The 16274-nt window shown below is 39.7% G+C and overlaps 1 protein-coding gene across 5 annotated transcripts in view; it reads left to right on the top strand.

Moving 5' to 3' along the window:
- The first annotated feature begins 608 nt into the window (after positions 1-608).
- Positions 609-16274, top strand: part of LOC118399621 (N-acetylneuraminate 9-O-acetyltransferase-like) — a 25774-nt gene continuing 10108 nt past the window's right edge. Inside the window, exons 1-6 of one of the 5 annotated variants that reach the window (XM_035795860.2) lie at positions 12566-12865; positions 13140-13462; positions 14743-14839; positions 14990-15110; positions 15453-15497; positions 15679-15741. In XM_035795860.2, the coding sequence (XP_035651753.1) occupies positions 13150-13462; positions 14743-14839; positions 14990-15110; positions 15453-15497; positions 15679-15741 (639 nt within the window). In that variant the 5' untranslated portion in view covers positions 12566-12865; positions 13140-13149. Of the gene's footprint in view, positions 640-12565; positions 12866-13139; positions 13463-14742; positions 14840-14989; positions 15111-15212; positions 15277-15452; positions 15498-15678; positions 15742-15891; positions 16050-16274 lie in introns of those variants that run through there. The other 4 variants (XM_052472605.1, XM_035795861.2, XM_052472606.1 and 1 more) reach the window with 4 other exon arrangements.

Genomic DNA, 16274 nt, shown 5'->3' with positions numbered 1-16274 from the left:
TGATTGATTTGTTTTGTGTTTTTGGTTAGAGTACTTAACTTTTCATTTCACATGTCATTTTCAACCAAGAGGAGAATGCAAAGACCCTGCCAGCATTCAAGTAACTTATTTAATCATCATAACTATGTTTTATAAGTCATTGTCAACCAAAGACCTATACTTTTTACAATAGTCTAGGAATCAAATAGGCCTAAAAGTACATGAATACAGTTGCCTGTTTACAATTGTTTGTTAAATTATTATTATTTTGTGCTTGTAAACACATGTTTCAATGCATCCACTGCCTCTGACAATAGTAATTTCTAATATTTCATCTTGCATAATCAAAGTAACATTTTGTATTCAAATAGAATTGTGATATTTGGGTCACAAAGGCTTCGAGAAAAAGTATGCAGCAGTGTTGCATGTACACTACACAAGATAATCTACCTGTTTACATTCCTCCCACTGTGGACTTTAGGTAACCTCATCCCCGCAGGCTCGAATTGCTGGAGCACAGACGGAGAGCGAGCCGGCTGGTGCACGAGTTTAATTTACACAATGTTGATTTAGCGCCGCTCAGTGGTTAAGAACAGAACCCGGTAGACGTTGCCTAAAATCAGTTCACCATATACCCAAGAAGACGAGGGACAGAACAGGGTAAGTATTTGACTCTGTTCGAATACTCAAAATGTATACATTTGAAGTAATCTGCACTGATCTGATGAAATTGGATTGATTAAAGCATCGGTGCTCCTCTCATAGTCATTTACAGATTACAGATCGACAGTGCGTTTCGGCCTAGCCCTGAACACAACCGGTGAAAACTGATATAATAAAATTAAAACCATTGTGCCCGAGGATGCCATTAAATAGGCCTAGGTTAGGTTAGTGGCCGGGTCGGAGGCAGGCCTTCTTGTACTGCTGTTGTGTCCAGCAAATAATGGTTTAGAGCAATGTTATTGTAGTAAACAAAAACTGATACGAAAACAAATAATGAAAAAAAAACATTTAGTAAACTGAAATAAAATCATTTTCAATCAGTTAAAAACAACAGTAACTACACTGAAACTATAATCTTTGACTCCTAAACTAACTAAAATAAAATACAGTAAAAAATAGCTGCATCCAGAAGATGGCGACAGGATGAACACTATAGTCTATCAAAGATTCTTCTTCTTCTATAGTCTATCAAAGATTATTCTTCTTCTATAGTCTATCAAAGATTCTTCTTCTTCTATAGTCTATCAAAGATTCTTCTTCTTCTATAGTCTATCAAAGATTCTTCTTCTTCTATAGTCTATCAAAGATTCTTCTTCTTCTATAGTCTATCAAAGATTCTTCTTCTTCTATAGTCTATCAAAGATTCTTCTTCTTCTATAATCTATCAAAGATTCTTCTTCTATAGTCTATCAAAGATTCTTCTTCTTCTATAGGGTATCAAAGATTATTTTTCATACTCGAAAAAGGTTCCTGGAGTATCCTTTAGGTTAGGGGTTCTTCAAATTGAAACTGTGGGGGGACCCCTATAAGTTCTTCAAATTGAAACTGTGGGGGGACCCCTATAAGTTCTTCAAATTGAAACTGTGGGGGGACCCCTCCCTATAAGTTCTTCAAATTGAAACTGTGGGGGGACCCCTCCCTATAAGTTATTCAAATTGAAACTGTGGGGGGACCCCTATAAGTTCTTCATATAACCCTTGGAAAGAGTTATTCTTTTAATGGCTCCTCGAACAATCTTACAAGAACCTTTTGGGGTTCATTTAACTGTCCCCCATCCCCTATTATTATTAATAATAATAAATAATACCAATAACAACACACATAACAATAACACAATATTTTAGTTGTCAGTGTGTATTATGATTTTAGTGGCAGAGCAAAATAAAAAAAATCTAAATATGAGGTAAACTCCCAGCAGAGCTCCATGTCCAATGGGTATATCCTCTGGCGTGTTGATGTTAATGTGTTGATGTTCTTCGTATCCATAGCCACAATGATTTTGCAGTGCATGGTGATCGAAAAGGTTTCCTGTGTTATTCATCAGAGGTGTAGGGAGGGTGAAGTCTATGAATCAAAAAAATGGTCATTATACAGATGATTAACAAAACATGCCACAACAGGATTAATAACTTGGTTTTTGTGGTGAATATGAATGAAAAAAAAACTGTTTTGATGATGGTTTTCATACACATACCTTGTCCATAATGTAGAGGCCTATGTGGTTTTCATTGATGAGGCAAGAGAGGAGGATGGTACACGTGATCTCCATAACATACCAATAGACATACCTTTGTATGCCTCATCGTCTGTATACCTGCAGACACAGACACAAAAGTGAGAAATTCAGTCATCTGCACACAATGCTGCTAGCCTTCAACATATTCTTATAGCCTACATATTCTTACCTCTTTGTTGATTGAATTGTGTCCATTATCTGTTCTAGAAAGATTTGCACAAATATTAAGAGATAGATGGTGTCATCACAAAACAATATCAATGTAAATCATATAAGGGACAAACCTTACCTTAAATTGAGATCTTGACATTTTTCAGTTAAGTGCCTGCACTTGTTGTCCTTTCAAATTCAAATCCCAATGTTTCAGTTGGGCAGTTAGGTTCCTTTAGGAACCCCCGCCAACTAAGAAGGTTCCTCAATGAACCCCACCTCCTATGGGGATCTTGGAAGAATCTTTTAAGGGCAATTTTCAGTGCCAAGAACGCTAAGGTTCTTCGAAGAACTTTGAGAATTTTAGAATAACTCTTGTTAAACCCCTATTTTTTGTGTTACCTACAGCCGCCACTTCTACAGATGCGCAATATTTTCTGTGGAAGAGTTTCAGGAAAGCAAACTAAATCATACTAAGAGCATATGTAACAGGGTTGGTTATGTTTCCACTTGCCTCTAAAGAAATGTGTATTTAATGTTCAAGCATTCTTATTGGTTGGTTCAACTCTGATGACAATAAGGTGTGTTGTGATTGGCCCCGCTTGCAGATAGGGGGAGATCGCGAACGTCAGGTCTTAATAGTATAAAAATGTGATGCAAAGGATTTTGCCATCGACAGCCATCAATATCGTTAAGCCCTGCACAACTAATGTGCTGTTTCCCATTTAACAACAGCAACAGAAATAAATGATGCTCAACTGGGACCACTGGCTGATGTGATTTATTTGGAGAAAACACAACGCAAGGAGAGTACGATATACATCTGTTACACATATTATATTTTCATAGCTGATGTGAAATATAGCTGATAGCTGATTTCCTACATGTCAGTAGCCCATTCGAATCTGCCGCAAGTCAGAGTAAATGCCCATTCAGAGAGCAATACACACACACAAGCTATAGCAAGAGAGCAGGGACGAGACAAAAAGTAGGCTATTTGTCGTTTTCATGGTATTGATGTCCCTTTTACCATAGTCTATCCCTTTGTGTAATGCAAATGAATCAGAATCAACTTCAATCGCCACGTACATTTGCACATACTCATGTGATACGGTTCTGCTAGTGATAGACAACATTTAGAGACATATAGTGAATGTGAATGGTCCTTCTGTAGCTCAGTTGGTAGAGCATGGCGCTTGTAACGCCAGGGTAGTGGGTTCGATCCCTCATAAATTATGGACCACCCATACACATGGTGTAGAATGTATGCACACATGACTGTAAGTCGCTTTGGATAAAAGCGTCTAGTTTTAAAAATTAAATGGCATATATTATTATTATTATTATAATACAATTTTGCATTATCGGTAGTATTAGACTAAAAAGAATGATCCAAACGATCATACACTGTTTACCAGAGGGCAGGGCTACCGACATTAAGGCTAATCTGAAGATGGTGCTGGCTAAGGCTAAAACTGGCGAGTGTATAGAGTATAGGGATATTATTATCCATGTCGGCACCAACGATTTTAGGATGAATCTATCAGTGGTCACCAAGCGCAACATAGCTTCAGTGTGTAAATCAGCTAGAAAGATGTTGGCATCGAGTAGTTGTCTCTGGACCCCTACCAGTTAGGTGGAGTCTCACAACTCAATCTTTGGTTGAAAACTGTTTTCTGCCCCTGCCAAAAGATAGAATTTGGAGATAATTGGCCCTCTTTCTGGGACTCACCCACAAACAGGACCAAGCCTGACCTGCTGAGGAGTTTCGGACTCCATCCTAGCTGGAGGGGTGTTCTCATCTTATCTACGAACATAGACAGGGCTCTACCTCCTCTAGCTCCACAATGAGATAGCCAGACAAATGTTAAGAATATGTAATAAAGTAATGACTTTTCAAATAAGTTACCTTGCACGTTATATTGGCTGACAATTTGTGAGCTACGCTATCCTTACGAACCACATAGCATATCATTACATCAGTATGTACCGGTAATTTAGCTAGCTAACTAACGTTTGATGCATTAGTAGCCAACTAACTTGCCAGTATATTAACTATGTTACACTGCTATGCTTTATCTTGGCCAGGTCGCAGTTGCAAATGAGAACTTGTTCTCAACTATCCTACCTGGTTAAATAAAGGTGAAATAAAATTTTAAAAATGTGCTACCTATCTACAGTACCAGTCAAACATGTGGACACACCTACTCATTCAAGGGTTTTTCTTGATTTTTACTATTTTCTACATTGTAGGATAATAGTGAAGACGTCAAAACTATGAAATAACACATATGGAATCATGTAGTAACCAAAACAAAATGTTAAACAAATCAAAATATATCTTATATTTGAGATTCTTCAAAGTCGCCTTGATGACAGCTTTGCACACTCTTGGCATTCTCTCAACCAGCTGATTTAGAATGCATTTCAATTAACAAGTGTGCCTTGTTAAAAGTTAATTTGTGGAATTAATGTGTTTGAGCCAATCAGTTGTGTTGTGACAAGGTAGGGGTGGTATACAAAACATAGCCCTATATGGTAAAAGACCAAGTTCATATTATGGCAAGAACAGCTCAAATAAGCAAAGAGAAACAAGAGTCCACTTTAAGACATGAAAGTCAATCAATGCGGAACATTTCAAGAACTTTGAAAGTTTCTTCAAGTGCAAGTCGCAAAAAACATCAAGCACAATGTTGAAACTGGCTCTCATGAGGACAGCCACAGGACAGGAAGATCCACAGTTACCTCTGCTGCAGAGGATAAGTTCATTAAATGCTTCACAGAGTTCCAAATAAATGCTTCACAGAGTTCAAGTACAGACGCATCTCAACATCAACTGTTCATAGGAGACTGCGTGAATTGTATGTTTGTATTTATTATGGATCCCCATTAGCTGCTGCCAGGACTACCACATATTTACAGTACTAAATCCATGTGTGTATAGTGCGTATGTTATCGTGTGTGTTTGTGTGTGTATGCATGTGTCTGTGTTGCTTCACAGTCCCCGCTGTTCCATAAGGTGTTTTTTAATCTGTTTTTTTAAATCTAATTTTACTGCTTGCATCAGTGAAATATAGAGTGAAATAGAGTTCCATGTAGTCATGGCTTTATGTAGTACTGAGCGCCTCCCATAGTCTGTTCTGAACTTGGGGATTGTGAAGAGACCTCTTGTGGCATGTCTTGTGGGGTATGCATGGGTGTCCGAGCTGTGTGCCAGTAGTTTAGACAGACAGCTCGGTGCCTTCAACATGTCGATACCTCTATTTTTTTTAATAACCTTTATTTAACTAGGCAAGTCAGTTAAGAACAAATTCTTATTTACAACAACGGCCTAGGAACAGTGGGTTAACTGCCTTGTTCAGGGGCAGAACGACAGATTTTTACCTTGTCGGCTTGGGGATTCGATCTAGCAATCTTTTGGTTACTGGCCCAACAGTCTAACCACTAGACTACCTGCCGTCATAAATACGTAGTGATGAAGTCAATCTCTCCTCCACTTTGAACCAGGAGAGATTGACATGCATATTATTAATGTTAGCTCTCTGTGTACATCCAAGGGCCAGCTGTCCTGACCTGTTCTGAGTAACTTGCTTTTGTGGCACCTGACCAAACGACTGAACAGTAGTCAAGGTACGACAAATCTAGGTCCTGTAGGACCTGCCTTGTTGATAGTGTTGTTAAGAAGGCAGAGCATCGCTTTATTATGGACAGACTTCTCCCAATCTTAGCTACTACTGTATCAATATGTTTTGACCATGACAGTTTACAATCTAGGGTTACTCCAAGCAGTTTAGTCATCTTAACTTGCTCAATTTCCACATTATTTATTACAAGATTTAGTTGAGGTTTAGGGTTTAGTGAATGTTTTGTCCCAAATACAATGCTTTTAGTTTTAGAAATATTTAGGGCTAACTTATTCCTTGCCACCCACTCTGAAACTAACTGCAGCTCTTTGTTAACTTCTTGAGTGTAGGGGGCAGGATTTTCATTTTTGGCTAAAAAACGTACCCATTTGAAACTGCCTATTTCTCAGGCCCAGAAACTAGAATATGCATAAAGTTTCCAAAACTGTCAAAATATTGTCTGTGAGTATAACAGAACTGATATTGCAGACGAAAACCTGAAGAAAATCAAACCAGGAAGTGCTGTTTTTCCTGAAAGCTCTCTGTTCCAATGGATGCATTGCCTCCATTTAAAGGGATATCAACCAGATTCCTTTTCCTATGGCTTCCTCAAGGTGTCAACAGTCTTTAGACATAGTTTCAGGCTTTTATTTTGAAAAATGAGCGAGAAAGATAACATCGCGTCAGTGGATAGCTGGGTGTTTGCAGAGTTTTGCTTGCACAACAGAGTGGGGCAGCCATTGCCTCTCCCTCTCCTATTGAAAAAGTGACAGTCCCGGTTGATATATTATCGATTATATATTTTAAAAACAACCTGAGGATTGATTATAAAAAACATTTGACATGTTTCTGTGGACATTACGGATACTATTTGGAATTTTCGTCTGTGATCTTGTGACCGCTCGAGCCTGTGGATTTCTGAACATAACGCGCCAAACAAATGGAGGTATTTTGGATATAAAAATAATCTTTATGGAACAAAAGGAACATTTATTGTGTAACTGGGAGTCTTGTGAGTGCAAATATCCGAAGATCATCAAAGGTAAGCGATTTAATCTATTGCTTTTCTAACTTTCGTGATCAATCTACTTGGCTGCTAGTGTTTAATATTTTGTCTACTGAGAGAGATGTTCTTACATAAACGCTTGTTATGCTTTTGCCGAAAAGCTGGATTGAAATCTTACATGCCAGGTGTCAACAACAAGCTAAGCTGTGTTTTGCTATATTGCACTTGTGATTTCATGAAAATTAAATATTTTTAATAATTTAATTTGAATTTCAGTTGTCAGAGCAGAATCTCTCTGACACAGTCTCTTAAAGTCATTGTGTTCAGCCAGTAGTGTTGATGAAAATGATCCAGCACCTACACAGCTAATTTCACTACCAGTATGGATGGGTGCGTGACATTCAAGTTAAGTGTTGCAGACATTTCAGTCACTGTAGTATAGTGTTGAGTCATCCGCATACATTGATACTCTGGCATTACTCAAAGTCAGTGGCATGTCGTTTTAAAAAGCAAGGGACCTACACAGCTACCCTGGGGAATTCTTGATTCTACCTGGATTGTGTTTGAGAGGCTTGTATTAAAGAACACCCTCTGTGTTCTGTTAGACAAGTAACTCTTTATCCGCATTATAGCAGAGGGTGTAAAGCCATTTCCAGCAGCAGACTATGATGAATAATGTCAAAAGCTGCACTATCAAGACAGCCCCACAATAATTTTATCATCAATTTCTCTCAGCTAATCATCAGTAATTTGTGTAAGTGCTGTACTTATTGAGTGTCCTTCCCTATAAGAGTGCTGAAAGTCTGTTGTCAATTTGTTTATTGTGAAATAGCATTGTATCTGCTCAAACACAATTTTTTCCAGAAGTTTACTAAGGGTTGGTAACAGGCTGATTGGTCAACTATTTGAGCCAGTAAAGGGGGCTTTACTATTCTTGGGTAGCAGAATGATTTTAGCTTCCCTCCAGGCCTAAAGGCACACACTTTCTAATAGGATTAAATTGAAGATGTGGCAAATAGGAGTGGCAATATCATCTGATATTATCCTCAGTAATTTTCCATCCAGATTGTCAGACCCTGGTGGCTTGTCATTGTTGATAGACAGCAATAATATTTTCTCCTCTTCCACATTGACTTTAAGTAATTCAAAAGTACAATTCCTGTCTTTCATAATTTGGTCCGATATACTTGGATGTGAAGTGTCAGCGTTTGTTGCTGGCGTGTCATCCCTAAGTTTGCTTATCTTGCCAATGAAAAAGTAATTAAAGTAGTTGGCAAGATCAGCGGGCTTTGTGGTGAATGAGCCATCTGATTCAATGAATGATGGAGCCGTGTTGGCTTTGTTCTCCAAAATGTAATTTAAGGTGCCCCAAAGCTTTTGACTATGATTCTTTATATAATTGATATTGGTTTCATAGTATAGTTTATTTTTTATTTAGTTTAGTCACATGATTTAATTTGCAGTACGTTTGCCAATCAGTTGGGCTGCCAGACTTATTTGTCATACCTTTTGCCTCATCCCTCTCAACCATACAATGGGGATTTAACAGTTTTAGAGTATTTTCTTAATAGGTGCTTTCTTATTAGGCGTTCATGGTCAAATTGCTGCAAAGAAACCACTATTAAAGGACAGCAATAATAAGAAGAGACTTGCTTGGGCCAAGAAACACAAGCAATGGACATTAGACCGGTGGAAATCTATCCTTTGGTCTGATGAGTCCAAATTTGAGATTTTTGGTTCCAACCGCTGTGTCTTTGTGAGATGCAGAGTAGATGAACGGATGATCTCTACATGTGTTGTTCCCACCGTGAAGTATGGAGGAAGTGTGATGGTGCTTTGCTGGTGACACTGTCTGTGATTTATTTAGAATTCAAGGCACACTTAACTAGCATGGCTACCACAGCATTCTACAGCGATACGGCGTCCCATCGGGTTTGCGCTTAATCGGACTGTCATTTGTTTTTCAACAAGACAATAACCCAACACACCTCCAGGCTGTGTAAGGGCTATTTTACCAAGAAGGAGAGTGATGGAGTGCTGCATCAGAGGACCTGGCCTCCACAATCACCCGACCTCAAACCAATTGAGATGTTTGGATGAGTTGGACCGCAGAATGAATGAAAAGCAGCCAACAAGTGCTCAGCATATGTGGGAAGTCCTTCAAGACTGTTGGAAAAGCATTCCAGGTGAAGCTGGCTGAGAGAATGCCAAGAGTGTGCAAAGCTGTCATCAAGGTAAAGGCTGGCTACTTTGAAGAATCTCAAATATAAAACATATTTTGATTTGTTTAACACTTTTTTGGTTACTACATGATTTCATGTGTTATTTCGTAGTTGTGATGTCTTCACTATCATTCTACAATGTAGAAAAGAGTGAAAAGAAAGAAAACCCTTGACTGATTAGGTGTGTCCAAACTTTTGACTGGTACTGTAACTACCCAACTTTATTGACTTGATTATTCCCGTCATTCTTATCTTAGCTAAATGGTAGAGCTGTTGTGCGTTCTCAATGGACATTTCGGGTGCTTTCTATATTCGCTAGAACATAAATGAATTTACGAACGCTCAACACCCGTTGAATATGGCCGGTGTCAGTAAACTTAGCAAAAAAAGTGTAACATTTTGAACTCTTTTTTTGGGGGGGACAAAATTACATCATGGTCTTGAATTGGACTCACATTTTTCTGGTCTCAGTCTAGAGACTAGACTCTCTGTCTAGACTGTCTTGGATCCCTTGTCCCTCTCCCGGTATTCACTTTATCTGCAATAAATACATTTGATGGAAACCCACCGGGTGATCAAACTTGAAGTGTTTTCCTCGCACACTTGTGTTGCAGCTGGAGGTGGAGGGCTGGAGCGAGCAGGAAATGGCTTCCCTTGAGAAGGCAAGAACGAGATGTATGTCAGGAGAAGTGCAGTATTATCATAAGGAGATTATGGAGTAGGAATGGAGGGGAAAAGAGATGTAGAGGAGGTTGAAGAGAGAGACGGAGGAAGAGGGTGAGCTTGAATTTGTTAAAAATGTTGGAAAACTATCAGAAAGTATAAGCAAAGTAAGCTGTACACCGGATTGAAGACAGGAGGAATTGAATGAGGGCGAAGTATCGGTGGTGGTAGGTGTGGAGAAATGATCAGAGCCCGAGGATTGCACCAAGGGTCAGGATAAATACGAGTCTGATGGTAGGAGTGACATTTTTGGAAAGTGGACTCTTGCCTTTTGGCTGAAAATGGAGTTAGGTGCTTTGGAATCAGTGAAGGTAACCCCAAGTGGTCTTGTGATAATTGTTTGTGCTTCTGTTGGTCAGATGGAGCAGGTGCTCCGCGTCAAACGATTGGGGACAAGAGATGTGAATTGTTTTGCTCTCAAGAAAGGGTGCCATTGAAAGGAGGGATTACTGTGGTAGCAGTAAATGTGGCAGTGAGGAAAATTACAGTTTTTTTTGGGGGGTAGTTCAGCTTTAATATTGATTGCAGATAGATTGTGGCTTACATTGATGTAATTGTATGCATAATTTCCAATACCCCATATATTTTTTGTAAATATAAAATATGTTGTTTGTGATGCTCGTTTGGTGCGACGCAGAGAGGATGGCGTGATTGGAGAAATAGATGTTGAGAATTGATGTTGAGTCTTTGCCCAACTAAGTGATGTTAGGATATATCAGTTATCACGCACACACTTTTGTACCAAATAATGACATTTTTGCAGGTGTCAAGCTTATGGGCATGTGGCAGCAGTGTGTAGGAGCGAGGTTCCTAGGTGTGAGAAGTCTGCAAAGGGCATGTGACAAAGGAATGTGTAACATTGAGGAAAGTAGTGGTATGTGTTAATTCTAGGGGTGCCTATGGGGCTGGGAATGAGAAGTGTCCGATGCGAGAGAGGAAGGTTGAGGTTACCAGAGTTAGTTATGCAGAAGTTGTCATATGCTGAAGCAGTGAATAAAGTAGAGGAAGATTGGTCAAGGGGGAGGGATCCTAAGAGGAGTGTTGTGAGTAGTAGAACTGTACCAGTACAAAGAGATAGGCTTGTGTTTATAGCAATGGTTATCAACTGTACTGCAGGGATGGAACATAAGTTGCAGAAAATTGAGGTTGTGGTGGCAGCTGCATAGAAGTATTTGGGTGTACGAGATTTGACGTCAGAAGAGTTACAGGATGTGTCGTGAGGTGGTGTCCCATCCTTTCAGGCTGTTGGCCTGAGGTATGACTAGATAGATTTAGTGGAGTAGGGTGGTGGATTTGTAATGAGTGTAGGGTTATTGTGGCCAGAGTCAGGGAGAAACTAAATCCTACCTGCCAGCCCTGTTGCTCTTAAAAAGGTTTAACAAAATATTTGAGACTTTATCTAATGATGTTCTACTCAATATACTCTTTAAAACTAATTTCATGTATCCCCTTCTCCCTCATACTAGATCATCCTCTATCTTTCCCTCCAATAATGTCCACACTGTATCAATACATGCTCCACTGTCTGTTTCCTGGCAATACTCACATTTTCCTGTTGGATGCTTTCCTATCACATGTAAGGTCTTATTTTAATTGTATTTTACCTTTATTTAACTAGGCAAGTCAGTTAAGAACAAATTCTTATTTTCAATGACGGCCTAGGAACAGTGGGTTAACTGCCTGTTCAGGGGCAGAACGACATATTTGTACCTTGTCAGCGCGGGGATTTAAACTTGCAACCTTCCGGTTCCTAGTCCAACGCTCTAACCACTAGGCTTCCCTGCCGCCCCAATTATTCAACTGGCTGTGTCCCACACTTAATCTTGTAAATATAGCCTCCTCTCTTCTGTTCCTTCCTGCCGTTCTCCCCTCCCCAACTTTCCTCTGTACTTGAAATAAATGCCTGCCCTTAGTATCTCGATTCCACTGTTCCTGCCTTTTCTCCACCAACACTGTCCATATCATGCTTTTTGCCTCTGCCTTGCTCATTGAAACTACCACATCAACATCCCCACTACTTAGTGCTTGTTTAGTGAGGAAAATTAACTGACTCGTTCTGCTCCACTCCCACATGAGCTGGGACCCATGTAAATATGATCTGTATATGTAACGGATGTGAAATGGCTAGCTAGTTAGCGGTGGTGCGCGCTAATAGCATTTCAATCGGTGACGTCACTTGCTCTGAGACCTTGAAGTAGTGGTTCCCCTTTGCCCTGCAAGGGCCGCAGCTTTTGTGGAGCGATGGGTAAAGATGCCTCGTGGTTGACTGTTGATGTGTGCAGAGGGTCCCTGGATTGCGCCCGGGTATGGATTAAAGTTATACTGTTACATTTACCCATTTGTTTACTCCTGCCAAGGGTTTGTAGCAGGTCTTGTCTGCTATGTGATATAAAGGACTGGAGACTCCACTGCACACGAATCAGAGTAAATAACTACTGTTTCTGGCCTAACTTCCTCCACCCACTGCAAGGCCAACAGTATGGCCATCATCTCTGCCATGTATATACAGCCACATGATCTTTCGGCTGCATATTTTCCGCCATTTTCTTCAAATCTGAAAACGTTGTGAAGCCACGCCCATTTTCTGAAGAATTGCATTATGGGCCATAAAAGTAAGGAAACAGTTTCCACTGCATGTATACTTTGTATTATGCACGAATTTAGTACATCAGGGAACATTTGTCATTATAACTATATCCATATTATGACCAATAAGCATAATAAAATCACGTCAGAAATACTGCGGTTACTATAAGTTTTCGAACACAGATTCTGCGGTTATTATGACGCCCGTTGCTCATACCTGATCCAGATCACAGTTTTTGGATTTACTGTAACATATTTTCCTATCATAGGTTCTAGGTCCATTTATAGGGAAAAAAAAGTTGGAAGCCGTTCCTAGACTAACATCGGAAGCAAGCAAGTGAGTGCTTTGTTTTTTAAGAGTGCTTTTTGTAGTCTATCCAAGTCCTGCCTTGTTATCTCTGATCTTTATTATAGCAGATGCAGCCAATCCCCTTACTGTCTTTAAACTGATATCAAAACCCTATGGCAACCAAGAAAGTAAAGTCACCACAATATATAGTTCCAGGAGCGGAAAGATGACATTACAATGAATACAATTCAAACAGCTGTCAAGAGTTTGCAGAATAAGTTTTCAGGATCCTCTAATTGTACTACTGATCGTTTTAAACCAGGTTTGCACTAATGATGGAAGATGAAAAGCATATGCAGGTGGTTGCAGTAGCAGCATCCGAGAAGCCCGCACCAGCCATGCCCCACGCAACAACAGTAGCGGAATTCGGAGTCGTGGACGCGCCGGTGTGCTCAGCCCCCTACCGCTCCGCTGCATCCCATCTGTCTGCTTGTTGTCATGGAGGAGCCAAGATGGCGTTCCTGGCCTATAGCCTAGGCAAACGGGAAATAAATCAGTATTTTAGCATTAAAAATGCTAAATTATTATCCGTCGCTGCCGTCATTCTACTCACCCTGTTTCACACCGTTTCTCGGTATTATGGAGGTAAGCGACTGGCTCCCAGATATATTGTTAGCTAGCTAGCTTGACACAGACTCAACTCGGTGTTAGCGGAACCTGTAGCTAGCTAGCTAACTAGTAAACTAAAGTTACCTTCCCCCTGGTCATTTTGCTCACGGCAATTGCAAGGAAACATGAATAAACGTGCAGTAGCCTGAATTAACCGAATAAAGTAGCTAACTAACATTAGCTAGCTACATTGTCTCAGTGCAGGTGGATACTGGATACAGTCATTAGCATCGGAAAGGAATTGCATCGTCTCGAACTAACCCATGTTTACATATTGTAGCCGCACACGATAACTGGTTAACTAAGTAGGTAACGTTCATGTGCATTGAAGTCTACATATATACAGTTTATATAACTGGCTAACTAAGTATGTAACTTTCATGTGCATTGAAGTCTACATATATACAGACATTGATTTAATTATACTGAACAAAAATATAAACATGTAAAGTGTTTGTTTCATGAGCTGATATAAAACATCCCAGAAATGTTCCATATGTACAAAAAGCTAACTTCTCTCAAATTAATATGTCTAGCGTTATCTGTCAGCTAACGTTAACTAGCTGGCCGCCAGTTAACTTTCACATTTCTAGCTAGCTACTATATAATTCATACTAGCTAGCTAATCAACCAACTGCACATGCGTGGCTATTAGCTACCATGCTAGTTATCATGGTTATTTACAGGAAGTTAAAATCTGTCTTATTACTGTTGGCGGATAGATGGGATCATAAAGCAATCTATTGTAGATGGGTAGCCTATGTCTTATTAATGGTAATGATCTTGCCACAGGGGAGGCATGATTCTAACTTGACATTTTATAAGTCTTGTTTGCTTCTGACTGGCAAGAATCTGCCCGCCGAAGATGCCTTGCAAACAATGGACTTTGTTTATGGAAGGTGTGGGACACTGGGCTTTCTGTTTGTACAATGATAACAGCTGCTGTTGTCTGGCTGGCTTTGACTCCGGATGCTCTTGACTCCTCCTCTTGCCACCTGTCATCTTCTGAGTGTTTGCGTTGGTGAATTGGCAGATGGGTCTATTCAACTAGAACACAAGTTGACACCAGGAGGTGTCCTTTAATGGAAAATGTTAATAGATTAATTTGTACCGCAGGCTGCAATGCTGTCTTGGCTGAACCATGCATTGTGCACACTGCTGCATTTGAAAATGACTTGTGTAGAGGCAGCAGGTTTCATATATCCCTTTGTGTGTTTTGTTATGGCTTACTAGGATGTTCTCTGTCTTTCCCTCAGGCGGAGACACGTGTGAGTGGCTGCTGTCCAGTGGGCGGTACCTAGGAGAGACCGTATGGCAGCCCTATGGATGTATGATGCACAAATACAAAAATACGTGAGTCACACCCATGGGGGGAATGTATAATGTGCATGTGTAAAATGTATATGGCATCTTTAACCAAGCCCACAACCACACAATTACAAAAAACTAATTTCAGTTGTTACTATGTGCAAGTTATTCATTAGGTTATTTTTACTCTCACAGGGAAGCAAAGACTTGCCTTGCTGAGAAAAGGGTGGCCTTCGTTGGTGATTCTAGAATACGGCAGCTATTCTATTCATACATCCAAATAATCGATCCTGCACAAAGAGCAGATGGAAGAAAGGTAGGCTTAGTACCCCTGGCATAAAGCACACACACAAAATATTTTTTGTTTATATTCATCCCACCATGAATCTGTGAGCTTTGGGCTGAATCCTAATTTCAGATCTCTGCCCGTGACTCATTTTCCCACAAGGCTCCCATTGACATCAATACATGATTGCTCAAAGGTCAGAGTTAAGTTGGAGTTCAGCCCTAAGTGCATATAAACAATTTATATCCATTGTATTCCTGAAATGAGATGGGTAATTGCTGTACTATGTCATGATAGCAATGGTCTACTCTTAGATAGAGAACTAGAGGGACATTGACTGTTTTATCCCCTGTTGTAATGTCTGTCCACCAGCACGAGAACATTCTCTTTGAAGACAGGAGCGCTTCAGTCAATGTGGTGAGCTATTTATCTCTTGTCTGTCTGTCAGTCAACAATAGTGACGTAAAAGCCAACTATTTATTTTTTTACTCTGTAGATTCTCTATTTACATACATAAAAACAAATTAAGACAAATGGCATATATTTTTATTTTGGAGATTTTCCCAATAAGAGTAACTGTTTGCTGTTTTGCTGATAGGACTTCCTGTGGTATGCAGAAGTGAATAACTCTCTGAAGGAGCGCTTGATATCATGGAGAAAGGTAAAGAGAAGCACATTTAACCAGCAGACCTGGGATGTTTTCATTAGAGCACACATAGCAAAGCGTTATGCACTGTAAAACATTTAGCAACAAAAAAAAAAAAGAGCATTTCTTATTGGAGAGGTTTAGCTTTGTCCCTCATTTTTTCAGCCCGTTTCCTTCTGTTTGTTTTCTAGTGAATACATCCCTGGGTTTGTCAGGAGCAGATCAGAGTTCAGTCAAAAGATAAAACATTTCTAATCTGAATCACATCTTTGTTTACTCAACTTCTGTCCTCAAGTGCAAGTGTATACTGTACAAGTGTGATGGTACTGAACCTGTGATTTTTAACAATGCATTTTTTGCTTGACTGTATGCAATATGTAAGATTATAGGTATATTTAAGTGCTACTGTATAAATACTGATGTTTGATTGAATTGAGCCCTTAGAAGAGCATTCGGGAATTTCGGTTTCCCATAAACAGAAGATACAGAGCAATAGTTTTCTGCCATTTAAGGTCATTCAAACAGTTCGCTGCAAGATTTAATAGGAT

Source organism: Oncorhynchus keta, chromosome 20 (assembly GCF_023373465.1).
Source record: "Oncorhynchus keta strain PuntledgeMale-10-30-2019 chromosome 20, Oket_V2, whole genome shotgun sequence".
NCBI classification, from domain to species: domain Eukaryota; kingdom Metazoa; phylum Chordata; class Actinopteri; order Salmoniformes; family Salmonidae; genus Oncorhynchus; species Oncorhynchus keta.
The sequence above is the reverse complement of the archived record's forward strand: the minus strand, read 5'-3'. Positions and strand labels throughout refer to the sequence as shown.